Below are 21,216 nucleotides of genomic sequence, written 5' to 3' on the forward strand. Positions count from 1 at the left end.
GAGCTAAAAATCTGTTGTCTGCTACCTGCACAACATCAGCCTTAACGAGCCGAGGTTTCATACAATTAATTATCAATGAATATAAATTTGACCTTTCTTCATACTAGCTGGGTCATATAGCACAATGAAAGTGCAAGGTCATATTGAAGGACAACCAAACTGATTCTGATTATGAAATGTTTCATTATCTACCTATTTATAGCAGAATTTTTATTTAATCATTGTGGTATCGCTAAAAGACCATTTAAGGTGGTGACAAACTATTAAAAAACCTTTTAAAAGAAAGAAATTTCTAAAAATACTACAAATATCTGGATAAGTCAAATCTTGCATACTCTATGATGATCAAATAGCTAGTTTTTGAGCTTCAATTCTTTTCTAAAAGTCATAGCTACAAATGTAACCATTGTATTAAAGATCTAGAGAATTAGTAAACAGATTCTAGTATTTACATGGTGAAGTGATAGGGTGATAAAAGAAACTCCAACAGCCAACTAAGACATTTTCAAATATAGCAAACTAGAATCACAACCCCACAACATTGGAGCAGAATGAACATGTGAATCTTTGCGTGGTCTTTTTTTGTTAATTCTTTTGCAATCTACGATCCTGACCAATTTCCTTAAGAATGTTCTGAAACTATCAAACAATACTTTAATTGTAAGTTTTTATCAGAAATCAGGAAACAGCCCAGTTTGAACATCCCTAGGAATAAGACTAAAGGGTTTAAAGAAGAGAAATTGAAATATACTGAACGAACAATTTCCATTGTTCTCACCAGGTCCATAAACTATAATGGCACCACTACAGCTTCCTTTCAGCTCCACTGTTCCACATACACCTTACCGTTTAATTAGAATTTACCTATCAATACTAACTGATTACACTGGTCTACAGCCAACATGCTTCCAAAATAAATGTAGTCAAACTTTACTAATTCAGGGTCACTGAGAATGAAAATGATGCTTAAAATTGTTGAATGGCACTAGTTTGAAATATATGATACTGGATCAGTATATACAACCCTTGACTTGGAAATGGCAGAAGATAAAGGGAAGGGATCTCAATTTAAACCAGAAATTACTAAAATATAATTTGTCTGGATCTATGAATAAATCTATGACTGGGTTTGGACAGTACTTGCATTTTAGGCAAAACAATGAACGATGTAATCTGAAGCTGGTATTCCTAGGAGAATTGGATGATGCAATCATAACAAACCTTACATCACTGCTGAACAAATTGCCATATATCAGCTCTGGAAATCACAGAGTGTCATGCTCTCTTATTTGTCAGTTTTTGATTTTCAAAGAGACACATTTCTGTTCAGTCAAAGTGAGCAGAGATGCCTCATACTTGTATGAACAATGCAGATAACTTCTGTTATGTTCGTGGTGAAGTAACTTTTGCACCACAAAAGCAGAGTATAACCACTATGGTTAAGAAAGACTATCACTTTTATTTTGGCTGCAAAATTGGAGACCAGGACAAGAGTTGGGCCCCACACATATGCAACAAATCTTCAGCAGTGGATGAACAGAAAAAGGAAATCTATGCCTTTTGCAGTGCCAATGATTTGGAGAAAGCCAACAAATCATATCAGTAATTGTTACTTCTGCATGGTGCCTCCAGCTGGGAAAGGTGTGTCAAAGAAGAAAAAGTGGACTGTGCATTATCCAAACATTCCATCAGCTATACGCCCAATTCCCCACGGATAAGGACTACCAGTTCCTGATTGACCAGAATCATTCTCAACTTGAGTCAGACGAGGACGAAGATTAAACTTCAAGCCCTGAACCATCAATGTCACATGACCTATATTTTTTCCATTCCTCCTCCTCCTCTGAACCACTCTTCATAACACAAGGTGAACTGAATGACCTTGTAGCCTGCAACAACATCGATGGTGTCATGTCAGCCCTCAACACATTTTCATGATCAAGATGAGTGGAGACTGTTCAATAATTCATTGAAGACAAGCATAGCTGCCAACCTTCCAGGCTCACAATTAGTGAAAATAGGGATAAAAAGTCGTGAATTTGGACATGAATTAGTGAAAAATACTATGACAATAACTCCATCCACTCTGACTGTCAACACTACACTATATCAAGATCGCAATATAAAACTAACACTACATATATGCAGAAATATATCTGCATTTCTATCTATTATGGTATTCATGAACTTCACTTGTTCTTGTGGTTATTTATCAAGACATGATACTGTGGCAGACTTGAACTTCTTCAACTGTTTGATTGTAAATTTGTTTTCTGAACAGTTCAGACTTCTTGCCTGCTGGTTGATCTTGGTGATTAAAATTGCTGACAAATTTTCCGCAACTAAGGAGGCCCTAACGTCTGTCTTGTTTTGCCTCATTAGAGAAAATACTCTTTCGCTGTCACTGTTGCTGTGATGAATGCACAGTAGCTGCAGCACTTCTGGTTCTTCCACTGGAAAATTTGGAAGCAATTTTCGAGTCCAGGAACATTTGTCGGAACAAATGTTTAGCATGGTCTCCAGCTGATAAAGGTATATTGTGCTTAACAAGAAAACTCACAAATAATGCTTCAGCGTTGGTAGCTTGCAGGTCTTCCACCGATGACTTAAAATATTCCAGAGCCGAAATCTGCGAATTCTTAATTTTCCCAATCGCTACAAGTTTTTTGCAACCGATGTGCTTCCTCACATTGTCTCTGCCACCATGCCCAATACTAAAATTTGTGGCACACTGTGTGCAAAAAGCATGATGTATATCAATGTTTAATGGCTGAATGCATGGTCAATTTTTGGTATATTCCAAATAAAGTTCATTTTTGAGCAATACATTTCTTTTTCCTTGGTGGTGAAGCCATTTTCAAGATCTTACATGCGATGCCGAACGGTAATTCAAATCAGTGTTGGTGATGCATGTGCGGAGCAAAATTCCAGTTAGGTCCCAGTTTCTCTCAAAAGCATTTGTAAAACTACTCTTTTACATACAGATTAAAATAGGCTAAAATGCTTGCTACCAGGCCATCTGTACCAATCGGATGTAGTTATACTAATTTTGCGACCTGCATTACCGGACCGTTTCAGCAACTGTCAATATCATGACTAGCACTTAATGGGAAAGCAGTTATTTTATTAAAGATTTTAAATAATTGATTCGTGAATTTTTTGCTTGCATTGTGAATTCGTGATTCACTGAAAAAGTCGTGAAATTAATGCCAAAATCGTGAGGGTTGGCAGCGTTGTATGTCCACGAGCGGTTCTCTGAGAACCTAATTAAGTGCAGACCGTGTTTTGATAACTGACTTCCAGAAGTATTTGTTGTAGTGTTACACTGAATTAAAAGCTGACCTCCTTTGTATTATCATGTTAATTATGTCTTTTGAATCAAATAAAGGAGGTGGAATAAAAGGAAAGTTGTAAGTAATGAAAATCCAACAAACTTAAAATCTACCGGCCCCGGTCGTATGCTGGGTGAACTCACTTCATTTGATCAATAGAACACTACCTTAAATTAACACTCTTTTATAACTGTGATCAAAGATAACAAGGAGCCAAGCGAAATGAATACTTCTTAAAATAAAGAGCTTAATTTCCATTGTCGGCAAGCGAGTTTCAGAGAATTCTTGAACTGACACTTAGATATATCCTCAAGGATGATAAGAAGTTTCATTATTACTTCCACTGAAATCATGACATCAATATTGTGTTAACTGAAGAATACAAAAATTGATTTTCGATGCAGACATTGTCACACGAAAAAATGTCATGTGTTTTTGGAGAAAAAAACATCTTGTTTGCTGGCGTATCAACAGTTAGTCTAGTTCCCTGCTCTTGGGACTCCAGATTTGGCAGAATAATATTAAACACCACTAAAGGAACCAGACTCATCAAGAAAACAAAAAGCAGTGACGTAATGCTCAGATTTTTTAGCGCATACGTGAAGGTTGTTGAAACCAGTTGGAACAATCTTTCATATGTTGGACATCTTAAAAATAAATATTATTTAAACAGAATAACAAACAACTTCATTAGAAAAAGCACATTATTAAATGAGGATTCAGTCAATAAACAGCCCAGTTCCTCAGTAACTCGCGACTCGTTTATAGTGCGGTCTGTTTGTGGACCCCGTTGTGCACGAGTTATGGAGGGAGAGGTGTATACACAGACGTAAAATCTAAAAACTTAAATTTTTGATATATGTCCATCCACCAGAAAATGCAGCCATACATGTATTAAAGCCACAAGTGTGTTTGTATTTTCAAAAAAGAACCGCCATATTAGCAATCTTGCAACCCACAGTTTAACCCTATGCTAATCAGTGACCAATAAAATCTACCTTACAAATGCATGCAAGCTTTATTTCTGTGTAATTAAGATATTAATAAAAACTATAAAAAAAAAAAATTTTGGAATTATAATTCTGAAGATATTTATAACAGAAACATTTTAGCATCACGAGTAGAAATACCAATCCATGTATGATGTATGATGGCTAATCTTAGACCACCAAGGGTGAGATGCTCCATTTGGGGTGAGTGCTGTATGCACGCCAAGGAAGGGTAAAAATAACAAGTTGCAATATACAAGTCAGTGTGATTAATATGGTATTCTTTTAAATAAAGGTGATTTGTTTGTTGTGGTTCTCTCTCTCTTTTTCCTTTTGTTTCACCTAGCAGAGGGCAGCTTCAAAATGAGCAGAGATTATCGACTCGAAACAATGGACTGCACAAAGATTGTTTTGATGCATGTCGGGGATTTCAAGGTGTCTAGGTGATAATTGTTAATAATATAATTTGTGTGATTTCTTTGATATGTGTGTTTAGAAATAAAAGGCAGCCATCTGGATGGCGTTAAATTAGCACAATATGTACTGAACATGAGGCACCCAAAGTCAATCAATATTTATCATCTACAAAGAGGTTTATTACCTGTATAACAATAAACCATGGTACATAATGCCTCAGGGATAAGGGGTTTGTTTTGGCGACCAAATGGAGTGAACTTTGAATCAGTTAAATTAATTACAAACACTCTGTGAATTTTACTTTTAAACGATGTAGATCTTCTTAGATTGTGTCCGAAAACATAAGTTGTAACAAAAATTTAGCAGAGCAACATCCGAAAATTACAAGGCATTTAACCCTTTAAGCCCCGATGCTGTCTGTAGTCATGATCCAGTTTCTGCATTCAATTGCAGATCCCGCCTGTACTCGTGATTTTTTTTACTGCATTCAATGGCCGATCCCGTCTCCAGGCGTGATGAATGTGTGTTAGATTCAACGTCTCCAATTGGTTACAAATGTTGTTTATCCAAGAAGTAAACAACTATTAAACCAATCAGAAATGATTTTACTTTCATCTGTGGAAATTTGAATTGTTCAGAAGCCAAGGGTTACCGCTTGAGAGCAGTTTAACGCGGTCTGTTCATGAAAAGTCGAAAATGATGGCAGACGTAAGAGTAATTTTTGATGATGATGAGAGCGAAAATGAGGAGTTTCTCGGGTTTGATCTCGAAAATATTGAGCAAGCAGAGGAACGTTATGCTCGGCAGTTGGATATTTTGCGAAATGTAGATTTAGAATCAGATATAGAAATTTCTGAGATTGAATCGTCAGAAGAGGAGGATGCTGATAGCGATGATGATATATTTCTTGCTGATCTAGCAAATTGGAACGATCATCTTCGACCTGTCCAAATTGTTGATTTTATTGGGCCAAATCCCGGACCTACAACAAAAATGGACAAGGAAAAAAGAGAAATTGATTTTTTTCATTTGTTATTTCCAGAGGAACTGTACTCTGACATTGCAAATGAAACTAACGCATATGCCCAAAAATGCATATTAGTGTCACCAAACAAAACGTGGTATCCAACAACACCAGGCAAGATAAAAGCTTTGATTGGGGCTCATGTTGTTATGGGAGTTCTTCCAGCACCAGCCCAAGATATGTATTGGTTTAAGGATAAACTTTTCCATCCTTCCTGCATTGAACTGAAATTTAGTCGTACAAGATTTGAAAATCTGCTTTTTGCTGTTGTTGTTGTAGGGTTTAACACCATTTTTCAGCACAAGATAGGCTATACATGGCGGCCAGTATAACTGGTGGAGGAAGAACCCTGGAAATCTCAGGGAAGAACCACCGACCCACGAGAAGCTACTGGCAGGCTTTCCCACGTACCCACGCTAGCCGAGCCTTGGACTCGAACCCACGCAGACAGAGGTGAGATGGCAGTGATCCGGAACGGTGAGCGCTTTAGACCTGAAAATCTGCAAAAATATTTTCATGTGACTGACACCAGCAACAACCCACCATGAAGAGCACCTGGTTACGACAAACTGGCCCATGTTCAACCAATATTGGAGCGTATTCGCAAAACATGTGCTAGAGAATACAACCCACATCGTGAGGTATCCATTGATGAAGCAATGATTGGATTTTCAGGACGACTGGGATTTAAGCAGTATGTTCCTTTAAAACCGACCAAGAGAGGCATCAAAGTATGGGTTCGAGCGGATCCTCATAATGGTTATGTTGGGGACTTTCAGGTTTACACTGGAAGGAATGACAACAATCCAGAATTGAATCTTGGACAAAGGGTTGTTCTTGATTTGATGGAGCCTTTGTTTCATCTTGGACACCATGTCTACATTGACAGTTTTTTTACATCTCCAGACCTATTTCTTGAGCTTCGACAAAAAGGTACGTATGGCTGCGGAACAGTTCGATCAAATCGAAAGGGTCTTCCATCTGGATTACACAAAATAAAGCTGAAGGAGCAGGGCCAAAGCATAATCAAACAGAAAGGAGACATGACAGTTACAGTTTGGCGTGACAAGAAGAATATCACTATACTGTGTACCAACTGTGACGGCGAGGCCACATCTGTTAGTCGGAAGCAGAAAGATGGTTCCATCAAGGATATTCCATGTCCACTCCCAGTCAAACTGTACAACATGTACATGAATGGGGTAGATCATGTGGATCAAATGCGAGCAACTTACAACACTGGTAGAAAGTCCATGAAATGGTGGAAGTATCTGTTTTTCTTCCTTTTTGACACTTCAATAGTAAATTCGTATTTGCTGATGAAAGAATCAGGAAACCATAATATCGTCACCAAAAACAACAAGGAAAGAGCTAGAACCCAGTTGGATTTTAGAATGAATCTGGCACATCAGCTACTTGGAGACTTTGTAGGTAAAAGGAAAAGGGAAGTATTAGTTCAATCCCCAATTCAGCAAGGTCAACACTGGCCAGTGGTCATGCCAAAGAAAAAAAACCTGCAAAATGTGTACCCTTAACAAAATTCGATCTGAACCAACAACTGGATGTGAACAGTGCCAAATAAATTTATGTGCAAAATGTTTCAAACCTTATCACAGTTTAAATTTTCCTGGTTTATTTCAATGAAATTAAGGGCTGGTGACGTGATATTTCAAAAAATGTGGCACATAATTTTGTAAATAGTATATAAATAAGTTGTGAAAGACCTGGACAAATAGGAAAGAAATAATCACTGTGTAGACAAATTCATTGGGAATAATTTGTGAAAATTGTTTGGATTTTTATTCGATACAAGAAGAGAAATTAAGGTATGAGTGAATACATGTGCATGATATTTACAAAAAATACATCACTGTGTAGACAAATTCATTTGGAATAATTGGTGAAAATTTCGTGGATTTGGATTGGATAGAAGAAAAGAAATTAAGGTAAGAGTGAATGCATGTGCATGATGTTTACACAATTTTCCAAACAGGTAAAATCTCTCTGGGGCACAAGCAGCTAGACACAGCTTAGTGCTGCTGGGGCATAGCAGCAGTGATACTGATAACGGTCTGGGGCTGAATGAGTTAAATGTTATATATGCACAGGAAAAAAAACAGTGTCTGAAAACAAACCGTCAATACGGTAGCACATTTTATCTCTGAAGCAGACTTCTAAAATACTGTAGACCTGCGTCATTTTTAAAGGGCAATATATATTTAATAAATATATGTCTATACTTACGGCAGTACAGAACAATCACTGCATGAATATGATTTAAAACCTTCATATAAAAGACAATGTTAATGAACATTTTATCTTCACTTGTGTACTGGATCCCTTCACAATTTGTCCATTTGTCCAAAAAAGACAAAATGTGCCACCCTTTGAAAGTTCTTTACATTTGAGTTTAATATACATGGTGCCACCATGCCCTGATAATGCTCTTTTATTACAAATGGTGCCCCACTGCATAGTCTCTTACAGCTAAAGTACTGCAGCACTCACCCTGAGATCTTTAAAAATGAGTTCCAAATCACTCTGGACAATTCCCTGCGGAAGATTTCCAATGAAGGCTGTGTAGGGTGGTTCTGTGGGAAGGGATTTCTGCCCTCCACGTCCACCTCTGCCTCCTCCTCCACCACCACTACCATATCTGCCTCCTCTTCCTCCTCTCCCTCCATAACCTCTGTCATAGCCTCTGTCATTGTAATCTTGATCACTTGAGCCTCTATCATGCCTGTCCTCTCTAATGGGCATAAAACAATAATAATTATTAATGATAAAACAACAATAACTATTAACAACTTTTCTGCTGAATGCAATACATAACTTTTGAACTGCTTAAGCAACTGAGACAAGAAATAATGGAATATTTTACTTTTTTTCTACATAGACATGGATCCAACTAACAAAACAAAAATGTAATACTCCTAGCTGAGAATCTCCCTCAAATTATCGGTTATTACAAAGGAATCTATTGGCTTTTACATAGTAACCTAAGGATTATTACATAGTACTTTATGGGTTATTACATAGTTATCCATGTGTTATTACATAGTAATATATGGATTATTACATAGTAACCTAAGGATTATTACATAATACTTTATGGGTTATTACATAGTAATCCATGCGTTATTACTTAGTAATATATGGATTATTACATAGTAATCTACGGATTATTATGTAGTAATCTATGGGGAAAAAAGTACAGTAAACTCCTGATTCATGCATATTCAACTTATCCCAAGTCTCATGTTTACACAATTAATATTAACACTAAAGCAGAAAAATATACCCTCGATAAATACGTGTTATTCACATATACATATATGCATGTAGTATAAAACAGGACTGTGGTGTCGTCATTGTGGTAGCAGCACCTTCATATAATGCTATCAGTTAACAGCTGTCATAACCGCTTATGCTTATTAACTGTTTAAGACGAGTGCTTCTAATGCTGATTTTACAACTGCTAACACCTCTACATGGAAGAGACAAGCTAAACCTCTGAAGAAAATTAGGTGTGCTACATGACTCATTGAGTCAACTTTCGGTACAACTTGGGATAATGTGCAGAAAAGTAAAGAATCTTTAAGTAGGGCTGTCAAAATCTGAGAACTTCTACCTGGTACTGGTCAATACTAATTATCAGCTACCCAGGTACCTGATCAAAGTGAAATTTTTTTAAATGTGTACAAATCTGAACTGTTTTACTGTAGGTTCATACATGCCAACCCCCAAAGAAGTATATGCATAATTATTACTAATACTGTAAGAGGCATAAGGCGTTTGGATACCCTGAAGCCACCAGAGGTTGAAAAACCAAACAAAAAAGAACTCTTCAAAAGAAATACAATACTATCAAGCAAAAATGATAGTTGAGTTACATAATTTGCCTGAAATACGGAAAAAGGATGCATGCTTAAGACGATGATTCTGTTATAATTCCTACAGCTCAGCATCACGAATGATATCTGAGACTCTAGCTCAGCAAACTTCATGTGAGCCAAGTTATGGAATTCATTTCACACACAATTGCTTTCAGCACCATTTTTTATTAAACATACTGAGCAACACAGCTTTTTTGATATATCATAAAAAAAGGGTACGTTTAATTAGCCATGTTGGCACCGGAGTCATAGTAGAATTCACTTTGATACAGAAATGAGAAGTTCATGTGCCACATGTACACACACTTTGTCTGTCACGGAATGGTGTAAATGTTGTTAATTAAATACATGTACTCGGGTTTCGTTTCTTTTTCTCTGTACAACGATACCCGAGGGTGATTATAATATGGTCTATGTATCTCGAAATCGTGAGTACGATTCGTCCTGTGCCACACGTGCAAGGTGCCTTTGATAAAGAATAACGAAAATTCTAAAGGTATAAATACGTTACTACATGTAAAGGACCTTTACAATACTAATGGTTTTGTCAGCAAGCGGCCTGCTAAAAGGATTCGCACAACTCTAGCTGTAGGGGTAGGTAATGTTTGGGGTTTTAAGTGATAACTAGTGTAGTACCATATTTACCTTTGCATGTTTGTTATAGTTTTCTTTACATACCATAATGCGTGCATTTTTTATTCTTGTTGCGACGTAGTGCAGGATTTATATTGGTAATGTAAAGCTACATTTTTTAAAAGAATTGTTTACTATTGTCTTATCAAGCAGGGTTAGGTTTACTATTGAACCTCTGTTTTGTAATTGCCATAATAATATAATCTTTTTAACTTACCATGTATAACGTCCTTACGTTATGTCTGTATCAAGTTTAGTACACTGTATCGGGTATATTTTCAGCTGAGTGAGTGAGTTTTTGATGGTAGGAATATCCGGGGTGTCCGGTGTTGTCAGAGGGTAGAAACGTCCGTGTGTCCGGAGCGTTTAAGGTGCCGAAGCGTCTAATGTCTAGCGTCGGGAATGTCAAGAGTGACTAAGGTGACCCAGCTGTAGAGCCGTCAAAGGACAGGGGGTCCGGAGGGTCTAATATTTCAAGCGTCCGGAGGGTCTAATGTTTCAAGTGATCATAGTATTCCGAGGGTCCGGAGTCTATATTGGTTGTGAAATTGATTCGGAGGAGCTGTGGAGCGGATAAGGTGCACGGGTGACGGAGTGCATCTCCACACATGTATTTTTAGCTGTATGCTAATTTTGGGTTAGTAAGACCCAGGGTATTATTCAGGACTGGAAGGATAGATTGTATATCCGTTCTTGTTTAGTGACATAATTTCGCTACCTGAGCGAATACATTTTTTACTATGTGTAAAGACTTACATCGTTTACTATTTGAGTGAACTATATTCATCATTCCATTATTGAATCATTTGTGAAATCATTTATCCTGTGTTTTAGGGTTACTGACCTAAATTTATCTGTATATTTTTTCCATCTTTGAAACTGTGCGTTTTTATGTTAAATAGATCCAATATTTGGATTATAAATATGCACACATCTTCATAATCCACTACTCATATAAATCGCCATATTAAACCATATATCTGTGTCGTCAAAACGTGTTCTGTTGTTAATCCGAGATATCCCACCCGGTTATCTTGTTACATTGTCTACCGTATTTTCCGGCCTACAAGTCAATGCGGAGTATAAGTCTAATTGACCAATTTTGTAAATTTTCCATCCTTCGTCCATATATAAGCCGATTCGGAGTATAAGACAATAACTTGGCTTTGTATTTTATACTACCGGTAGTAACTTCCGGTTGCATGAATATTGATGGTATCGTTGTATGATATTCCATATTACCGGCAATCGTGAAATTGCATTACCGATGCTAATATGCTTGTGATTTTACTTCTGAACTGCTATATTTTGTTATCAATTGACACAGCTGAATAAACAGTCCATGCTTGTCTTATTATAACTGAAAGCACATCTATGTTGTAGTTCATTTTATTACCTGTAGTTGTCATTTTCTATCGTAAGTTTGAAAGTCACGGACTCCGTTAAATTGATTCGTGTATATATATATATATATACATATACTATTTTTTAAGTGTTTGTTCTGTTTGGACTTGGATATAATTAACATTTTATTACTAATCTATTCAATACTATACCCCACTATTATCTTTATCGGCGAGTTCGAATACAAAGTAATGGGTATGATCTCTTGTCCTTATAACAAATTTTGTATGGACAATGACTTCAATAAAATGTTGACAGATTTTCATTTCCCTAAAAAAAGCCTCATTTTCCTACTGGCAACCTCGCTGATTTGACCTATTCTGTCGATTCTTGCCCTCAATCTGGTTTCAATTATAGCCAAAGCGCTAAGCATGTTTAATTACCGTGTAAATAACACTGCATAGCCATGTGGTTGTTGTGACAATGTACATCGTAATTAAAACAAGAATGAATTGTTGATTTAGAGGTGTTTATTGATAATGGAATATAGTAGGCTTGTAATACATGAGGATTATCACAATCGTCAGGTAACTCAAAATACCGTCTTTTTTCTCTTTGCAAAAGCTACAAATAAAAACCGCCCTGAATAAAAGAACGATCTTATACACAGATAATTTTTTTCATCTCTCACTCTCTCTCTCTTGCGCACACACACAACCACGCACGCGCTCACAATATATCTGATTTTAGTTTAGTTTAAACCATATTTGTTTTAATTATGATATCCATTGCAACAAGAGCCACGTGGCTGTGCATGCTATGAAAAGATTGATCAAAATATACCAAACTCATTAAAATGTGCCCGTACTATAGCAATGAAAACAATGCCCATGGCTAAATTCATTATTTACATCTAGAGAAGGGAGTGGGCATCCTTTCCTGTTGTACTTAATCCCATTGATATTAAAAACGGGTAGCGTAATTGATGCGGATTAATGAATAAAGAACAATGGGATACCGGCAATATGGTAACTAGTATCGGTAGCTAAAGCCAATATCAAGGTCTAAACAATTGCGGCAACTGGCTTTGATTGTTGTTGGAAACCAAAGACCAATTTATCAACAACCGGTATAATCAAAGAGAGACACCGAATCGTCAGCTGGTTAAGAATGAATATAGGTGAAGTGTTGACATTACAATTTGCTTTAAACCGAATTGCAAAACTAAAAATCATGGATCACTGATGATCTATGAGTACTGGTAGTCCATCTTTATATCTGATTTTAGTGTAGTTTAAACCTAATTTATTTGAGAAACTTTGTCAAATACAGTTAGAAACATATGATTTGGGGGATTCAGTAGAATGCATGATCTACATTATTTTATAAATAATCATAGAACGCTCGAGTTAATATGGATTACATCCTTTTGTAGGATCAATTGGATCAATCAAAAAGCTATGCCGGTAATTGCTCACGTGTGTCCAACATTATACTGGAAAATCAAATATTAATGGACCAGTTATTTCATATCTTCTTTTTTAGGAACAAACAATATGCTTTGAATTAGTACAGTACACTATAGAGCATAGACCGTAAGTGTGCTATGCGGCCTGGTGAAGTTTTTACCGGTAAGGTAAATTGTTTTCTTTTATTTTATGTTTGAGAAATAAGAAAAAACACGCAGAATGCAAAATAAATAATGACAAAACTTACAAATATAAACGCATTCATATTAGTTTATGACAATTTATTGACATAGTAATTTAACATGAATTTGTACTTCTATGTGACCTGTTTTCGATTATGCCGATTATAGAGCAATGTCAATAGCATACTGGATACTGTAATCCATATATAAGTCGATGCAATTTCAATGATACAATCCATATATAAGTCGATTCGGAGTATAAGACGAAGACCGAACTTTCAAGTCAAAAAGTATCGACTTATAAGCCGGAAAATACAGTACTCAATAAACAAATTATTTCACAAGCGTATATAAAGCAAAAATGTAAAGTACTTTAAAGAAAAGTAGATGATACCGATGATACTGTATATATAAATTTGGTAATTTTGTCTATAATTCACAGAGATACAGACATCAATCTCATTCGCAATACTCAGATGAGCAATATATTACTCTGCTGATGTTAATGTATTTGATCCAGTTACTGTTCCAGCTATCAACTACTGGATGTCATCTTTCTGCAGACCTACAACAGACTCATTTTTGAAGGACAAGTCTAAATCTGATACTGTCACTGATGATGACTCAATCCTGACTCTTACTCAGACCCTAATTTGAACTGACGGATCTTCAGTGGTTAGATTACAATGACCAGCCTCAAGATGACTCATGTTAGGATCTTGGTCAGCTGGACAGTAAGCATCATCGCATATGCCAAGTCTCCTGGATTGTCCGGGAGTCTTTTGATTTTTGAACCTATCTTTTGATCTACCAATTTGCCGACAAGATCTCCCGGAAATAAAAAAAAACTGCCAAGCATATGTATTTCCAGCTAAAACAACATTCAATACACTGTTCACGACTACTGTAATCCGTAAATTAAGTTTTTACAATCGGAACATTCTCTGCCTTTTTCCGTCAATTCGAGAAATAAACCTCAGATGTAATTTGTGTCACTGAGAATTATATTCTGTACTACTTTTGTTCACATGGAGCAATATGGCAGTGGAAGGAGATGCATCACAACTGGAATATCAAGCTTTGCTGTTGTACAGTATGTAATGCACTCCACCAGAGGCAAATCACCAAATACATACAAATTGACGTATAATCCATGGTTATTTCAAAACTTCTGGTGCCATGTCAAAAGTATTCAATGACAAATTTGCCTTTGAAAAAAAAGAAATATGTCTGCAAGTTCAACAGTGCTTGGGTAGGCGAAGTTAAATGTGTGAAGCAGAGTGAAAAGGGAGAAAACTTTGCATACTGCACAGGCTGCAACACACATCTGAACATTTGTAGTGGGCGAAAAAATGATCTTACATGGCACTTGAAAAGTATGCAGCACATTGCAAATTTGAAATCGTTATATAATGTGCCTGAAGTAACACAAATGTCTGCACCAACATCAGTGGACAGTGTCACTAAAGCGAGGTTCTATTTGCTAACTTTGTGGTGAAGCATAATTTACCATTCTTGGCTGCTGATCATTTTAGTGAGCTGTGTAAGGTTGTTTCCTGACTCGCAAATTGCTCAGAAATTTCGCTGCAAAAGAACTAAGGTAACAAACATTGTTAACAATGCACTGGGTCCAATGTATCACAATCAAGTAACTTTACTATGAAATGAAGACCCTTTCTCAGTGATGAGGGATAAGTCTAATGACAGTGGTGATGAAAAGTGTGTAGCCATTCTTGTAAGGATGTTTGACAGTGACATTCACAGAGTGACAACCAAATTCCTGGCTATGTTCATTTGCAATACTGAAAAACCTTTTCAACTGTCTTTAACAAACAAACAGATTCCACTGAAGAACGTAGTAGGGTTTAGCAGTGACAATGCAAATGTAATGGTTGGAAAGAAAAAGTCCATCCTCTCCAGAGTTCATGAACAGCAAACAAATGTAATCGACTTTGGGTGTATCTGCCATTAGGCCAGTACCTCTAGACAGTATGGTTTGAAGAAATTGGCTGTCCCAGTTGAAGAACTTCTGGTTGACACCTACTATCAATGCACTTACAGTTCCAAGTATACAGAGGTGTATAAAGAATTCCTAGAGTTTACCAACACTGAGGGGTACAAACTGGTCAAGCTTTGTAGCACAATGTGGCTGTCACCCCAGAAATGCACTGCATGCACATAAAATTTTTTTTTATACATTTTGTTTCAACATCACTCGAAATAAGCAATAGTTAAACAGTATCAGCTTGGCTGCTTTTGTCCATATTTTCACTAATATGTGTCAGGTCAGAAAACAACTTCAACCTTACAATGCATCTTGTGAATTCCACAAATCAGCATTGTCACATACATTTCTGACCTACATAATTGCATTTTAAAGTTAAATCTTTGATAAAATAATACCTAGGCTTTGCTTTCAATGAAATGTATATTTTTCTGAATATATTTGCCTGATGATTTATGAAAAAAGACAATCTAATAAACTGGTACATCCCAGACTCAGTGATGTTGTCCATTATTTCCTGTTAGGCCTACTGGTTTAATGATAGTTTCAAACTAATTTTATGATGAAATAGTGTACAAGAGACAGCTAATATATACCCAGATCACCGATTCTGATCTTAAAACACAAACTGCTATTTACACACTATTGTTAAAGTTAAGAAACACAAGTTTGTATGTTTTTATCATCAAAGGATAGCATGCGGGCAGTGATAGTTGCTAACTTACTCGTGAAAGGGTTAATGGTCAATCAGCTATCCAAACACATGCTTGTGAATGGGCAAGAGTTTGTCAACATAACTGATACCAAAACTAGGCCTAGCTACTTATGTCTTGATGAATACATTTCACTAAAACACTAGAACTAACCAGGCTAAGGCATGAGGGCATCTCAGAAAGTATGGTCAAAGTACCTCTTAAAAAAATCTCAGGGCGAAGTCGTTTTCGCTTTTCTAATAGAAGAAGGCAAAGTTTACATATTTTAGGCAACTTAGTCACCCACTTTGCCTGGTTGTGTGACCCCTGGCCCTCCCAAACAACTATGAACACTAGAAAAACTATTGGCTGCCATTGAGTTCTACATTCTTTATTACACAGACACAGCTCTTGTTTTTGTCCATCAGAATGAGACTGAATTTTTTCAATCAAAGTAAGGACTTACTCCAAACACTAAGCTAAGAATTACACACTTTCTTACACTTTGATACTGTCCCATTTGAACTATCAATTCCAGCAGCTTTAGTACTCTTCTGAATCTCATTACAATCTTTTTAAGTCTGCCCTTTAACCCCAAAATACTTATCCAAATTTGTGAACGGCATTTTGGCTAAGTCTCAACGTGTCTAGATTCTGAGGTCATGTGCACTGCTTATTCCGTTACATACAGAAATGAACACAATAATGAAAGCTAAAGTTGTTTATTTGATATCCTCTTATAAATAACCATATGTACATCTCTGGGTCTTTCTGCCTCTGAAGTCAATCACTGTAAATATCAGTACATTTTCCCACCCCGCCGCAAGTCTAAGCCTTTGAACTCGTCGCCCAACTATTGCATCATTTTCTTTTGATGTACTCTTATAATAGCAACATGTACATCAATGGGTCTTTCAGCCACTGAATTCTGTCATTGTAAATATCAGCAGAGCTAAATGACTAACACATTTTCCCACAAAGCAGGTGGCTGAAACAGATCTTTCAATTTTGCCACAAACCTATTACATGTGTATGGAGGACTCCTGCCTCAGTGATTTTGTGTCCCAGATAAAAAATTTCCATCCAAATATGCGTGATTAAGTGTTTCTGAAACATCAGTATATATATATATATATATATATATATATATATATATATATATATATATATGCTAAGCACTTCAAGTACTCTGCAAAACTGGCTCAACTAAATGCACAAAAAATTTCAGGAATTTGTTTTATTTTTTATTTTTTACCCTGGGGGAAAAATTGCTAGGGTTGGAAATGAAAAATGGTGATGGTCAACTGACCAGAACATTTTTTTATGACCTCAGACAATGTTGTTGTTGTTGTGGGGTTTAACAACATTTTTCAGCACACAATAGGCTATGCATGGCGGCCAATATTAATGGTGGAGGAAGAACCCAGGAAAACCCTGGGAGGAACCACCGACCCACAAGAAGCTACTGGCAAGCTTTCTCACATACACACATTAGCCGAATCCTAGACTCAAACCCATGCAGACAGAGGTAAGATGGCAGTGACCCGTAAAGGAGAGCGCTTTAGACCACTCAGCCTCAGACAATGAGGATTAATTCTTTGTAGCAGATTACATTAGGTAATGATATATATTGGATACTGTGAATTTAACAAAATGCAGGCTGAACTTCAGGCTCGTACACATTTAATTACAATTTCCATTTAATCATTAGGTATCCAGTAGAAGTTTCCTAAAATGTTGACAGCTAGACATTAAGTGAAAGCATTTTCAAGTTTTAACATATGTTTCATGTGATTGAAATGTGAGAGGAGCCAAGGAATGCCCAAATTGGTTTAAGTAAACAAACGAATAAAATTATACTACTATTGACGAAAGTGAATACACAAGTTTGTTTCATTACTTTAACAGAATTTGACATTCTCCAGATTCCATCACATTCCAGCCAACTGAAATGCATTTGAGCAAAATTTCAAAACCCATCGATTTGCTTGTCATAATTTGAGTCCATTAGGAAAAAGGCATTATAGTAGGTATAGTTCGACTAAAGCAAATAGACTTTAATCTGCGAACAAGTGTAGATATGGGCTGCCAAGTGTAAGATATTACTGAAAATCCGGCCTCTCGTTTACCTGTCAGTCGACTGTGGAACACGCTTCTTGCATCCTTTTACTTAGGATGCAAGAATTAGACCAAAACATAAATATCAGGGTATACGTCTTAAAATTGTAGACCTATAGTAAAAGAAGATTTAACAAAAAGACAACAGTTTGACACGTGCTGGCTTTTAATGAAAGCAATTGCAGCAAGCATATTTTCCCTAAACAACTAAAAAAGTCTTAATGAGTGGCTTTTAATGTTAATAATCTGAAATATTTTACAAGCAATTCTAAGAATTACCGAAACTGTTACAAACGGAATAGCTCCAACCACATGTTTCTAAGTCTACGGCAACACATGATGGATCAAAGTGTAATCGGGACCAAATCATTTCGTTAAACAAAGAGATTTATTATTCTTGTACATATGCATTGCTTCATGGATACTGAGTATGTGCCTTACCCGCCAAAATTCCCTCCATACTTCTCCGAATACCCTCCGTTATTATCATCTGGATAGTCCGCCATCATTAGACGAGCTTGTATGACTGGTCTATTTCAGCTTAATCTTCGAGAGATGTGTTTGATAAATAATAAAGGTTATGTACCAGTCTAAAAAGCTGTGATTTTACTTTTTCTGGTACCAAGCCCGATACCAACAAAGGCCTAATACGCATAATAAAGGAAAGCGTCTCAGTTGAAAAGTTCTTTCATTTTATGATTGTTACAGACGTAAGGAAACATACTGATTTCAACTTTGTGAGAACGTATTATTGCGCTGCTTTATTGGTATTACTTAATCATAGATAGATGGAAATACTGTTAATTGCAGAAATGGAAATCAAAATTTATAAAGTTCAGTAATAAAGAAAAGAGAGGAGTCGTTCTTTCAATCCTCTGAGTGAAGCACCTAATGAGAGTTTATAAACTAAACTAAAACGTAGGTTGAGGTTACTGACCTAAAAGAAAGAATCAGACTTTTAAAGTTTATTAGAACAGTAGTGTCTTATATCTAAACTATTATTAAGGCTAATTTCAGCTGTGATAATTCTAAATGTGCAAATGATGCATTAATGACCTTTACGTGCGTATAGGGATTAAACCACTAATCAGCGAGCCAAGAAAAATGAAAAACACTTCGCCATCAGTTTTAGACCTTAAAAGCAAAACTGAATATGCCAACAAGTGTTTTGTATTAATATTCAAACATGTACCTTTTCCTAAAAGAAACTTAAGTCCTGCAATGGACTTTGAACAACAGACATTCCCATCAGATCCGCATGTACCAGCTGATTATTATCAATGCCAAACACAACGAAGCGTGTTTTATTACATTTTTATTTATATAAATATCAGAATCATTACAATCATTTTTTTATATCTATTTTGCTTTTTTCATTTCTTTCTGTTCCACACAAGATCAATTCAGTTTTTACTTGCCTCAGTTAAAATAATATTTCTGTCGGAAAATAGAATAGCATACGTAATGGTTTAGTGCCAGAAATTCTAGCCATATTATTAACATAGATGAGAAAGCGCAGAAAATAAAGTATTGATCCATGGCGATTCCCACATGAAATATTTGCCGTTGATCCTGGGGATTCCCACATAAAATATTATCAGTTGGTCTCTGGGGATTCCCACATGAAATATTAATAATTGCATCAAGACATTGTACCGTGGATATCTGCTTTTTATTGGCCCATAAGACTGAAACTATTCAACCAGAAGAGAGACTAATTGCTTTTAAGCTCTGTAAAAAATATACAATGATCGACGATATTAAACTAATAATTAAGTGTGCGTAATGGTGGCTATATCATAATTATTGAGGACCCATAGGATGATATGGCGTGGTACTTAGGGGTCATTTCATAATTATAGAGCGCCATATGTTTAACACGGGGATGGAACTTAAACCAATTATCAATGATAGATGCAATAATTTTAATTCACTGCGACGTGTTATATGGAGATCTAATTCATTTAAAGTCATGGGCTATATTGTGACCTATTTGTCAATGATTTAATTCATTGACACTTAAATGGTGACCTATTTGTCAAAGATCTAATTAATTTACTGTTGTATGGAGACGTATTTGTCAAATATCTGATTCATTTACTGTTGTATGGAGACCTATTTATCAAAGATCTAATTCATTTACTGTTATATGGTGACATATTTGTCAAAGATCTAATTCATTTACTGTTATATGAAGACAGAATTGTCAAAGATTTAATTCATTTACTGTTATATGGAGACATAGTCAATGATCTAATTCATTTACTGTTTTATGCAGACCTATTTGTCAAAGATCTAATTCATTTACCGTTATATGGTGACATATTTGTCAAAGATCTAATTCATTTACTGTTATATGGAGACATAATTGTCAATGATCTAATTCATTTACTGTTTTATGCAGACTTATTTTTGAAAGATCTAATTCATTTACCGTTATATGGTGACTTATTTGTCAAAGATCTAATTCATTTACCGTTATATGGTGACTTATTTGTCAAAGATCTAATTCATTTACTGTTATATGGTGACCTATTTGTCAATTATTTAGTTCATTTACCGTTATATGGTGATCTATTTGTCAATGATTTGATTCATTTACCGTTATATGGTGACCTATTTGTCAATGTTTTGATTCATTTACCGTTATATGGTGACCTATTTGTAAATTATTTAGTTCATTTACCGTTATATGGTGATCTATTTGTCAATGATTTGATTCATTTACCGTTATATGGTGACCTATTTGTACATTATTTAGTTCATTTACCGTTATATGGTGATCTATTTGTCAATGATTTGATTCATTTACCGTTATATGGTGACCTATTTGTCAATGATTTGATTCATTTACCGTTATATGGTGACCTATTTGTAAATTATTTAGTTCATTTACCGTTATATGGCGATCTATTTGTCAATGATTTGATTCATTTGCCGTTATATGGTGACCTATTTGTCAATGATTTGATTCATTTACCGTTATATGGTGACCTATTTGTAAATTATTTGATTCATTTACCGTTATATGGTGATTTATTTGTCAATGATTTAGTTCATTTACCGTTATATGGTGATCTATTTGTCAGTGATTTGATTCAGTTACCGCTGTATA

The 21,216-nt window shown here is 35.8% G+C and overlaps 1 protein-coding gene across 1 annotated transcript in view; it reads right to left on the bottom strand.

The window, feature by feature from the left end:
* The window catches only part of LOC149775133 (eukaryotic translation initiation factor 4H-like), a 57,416-nt gene extending 38,764 nt beyond the window's left edge, over window positions 1–18,652 (bottom strand). Inside the window, exons 1-2 of the mRNA XM_089944180.1 lie at window positions 18,543–18,652; window positions 8,271–8,511 (exon numbers count right to left, since the gene is read on the bottom strand). Of these exons, the coding sequence (XP_089800306.1) occupies window positions 8,271–8,511; window positions 18,543–18,610 (309 nt within the window). The 5' untranslated portion in view covers window positions 18,611–18,652. The remainder of the gene's footprint in view (window positions 1–8,270; window positions 8,512–18,542) is intronic.
* Window positions 18,653–21,216: the final 2,564 nt, after the last annotated feature.

Source organism: Sinohyriopsis cumingii, chromosome 19 (assembly GCF_028554795.1).
Source record: "Sinohyriopsis cumingii isolate HCF-2022 chromosome 19, ASM2855479v2, whole genome shotgun sequence".
Lineage (NCBI taxonomy): Eukaryota > Metazoa > Mollusca > Bivalvia > Unionida > Unionidae > Sinohyriopsis > Sinohyriopsis cumingii.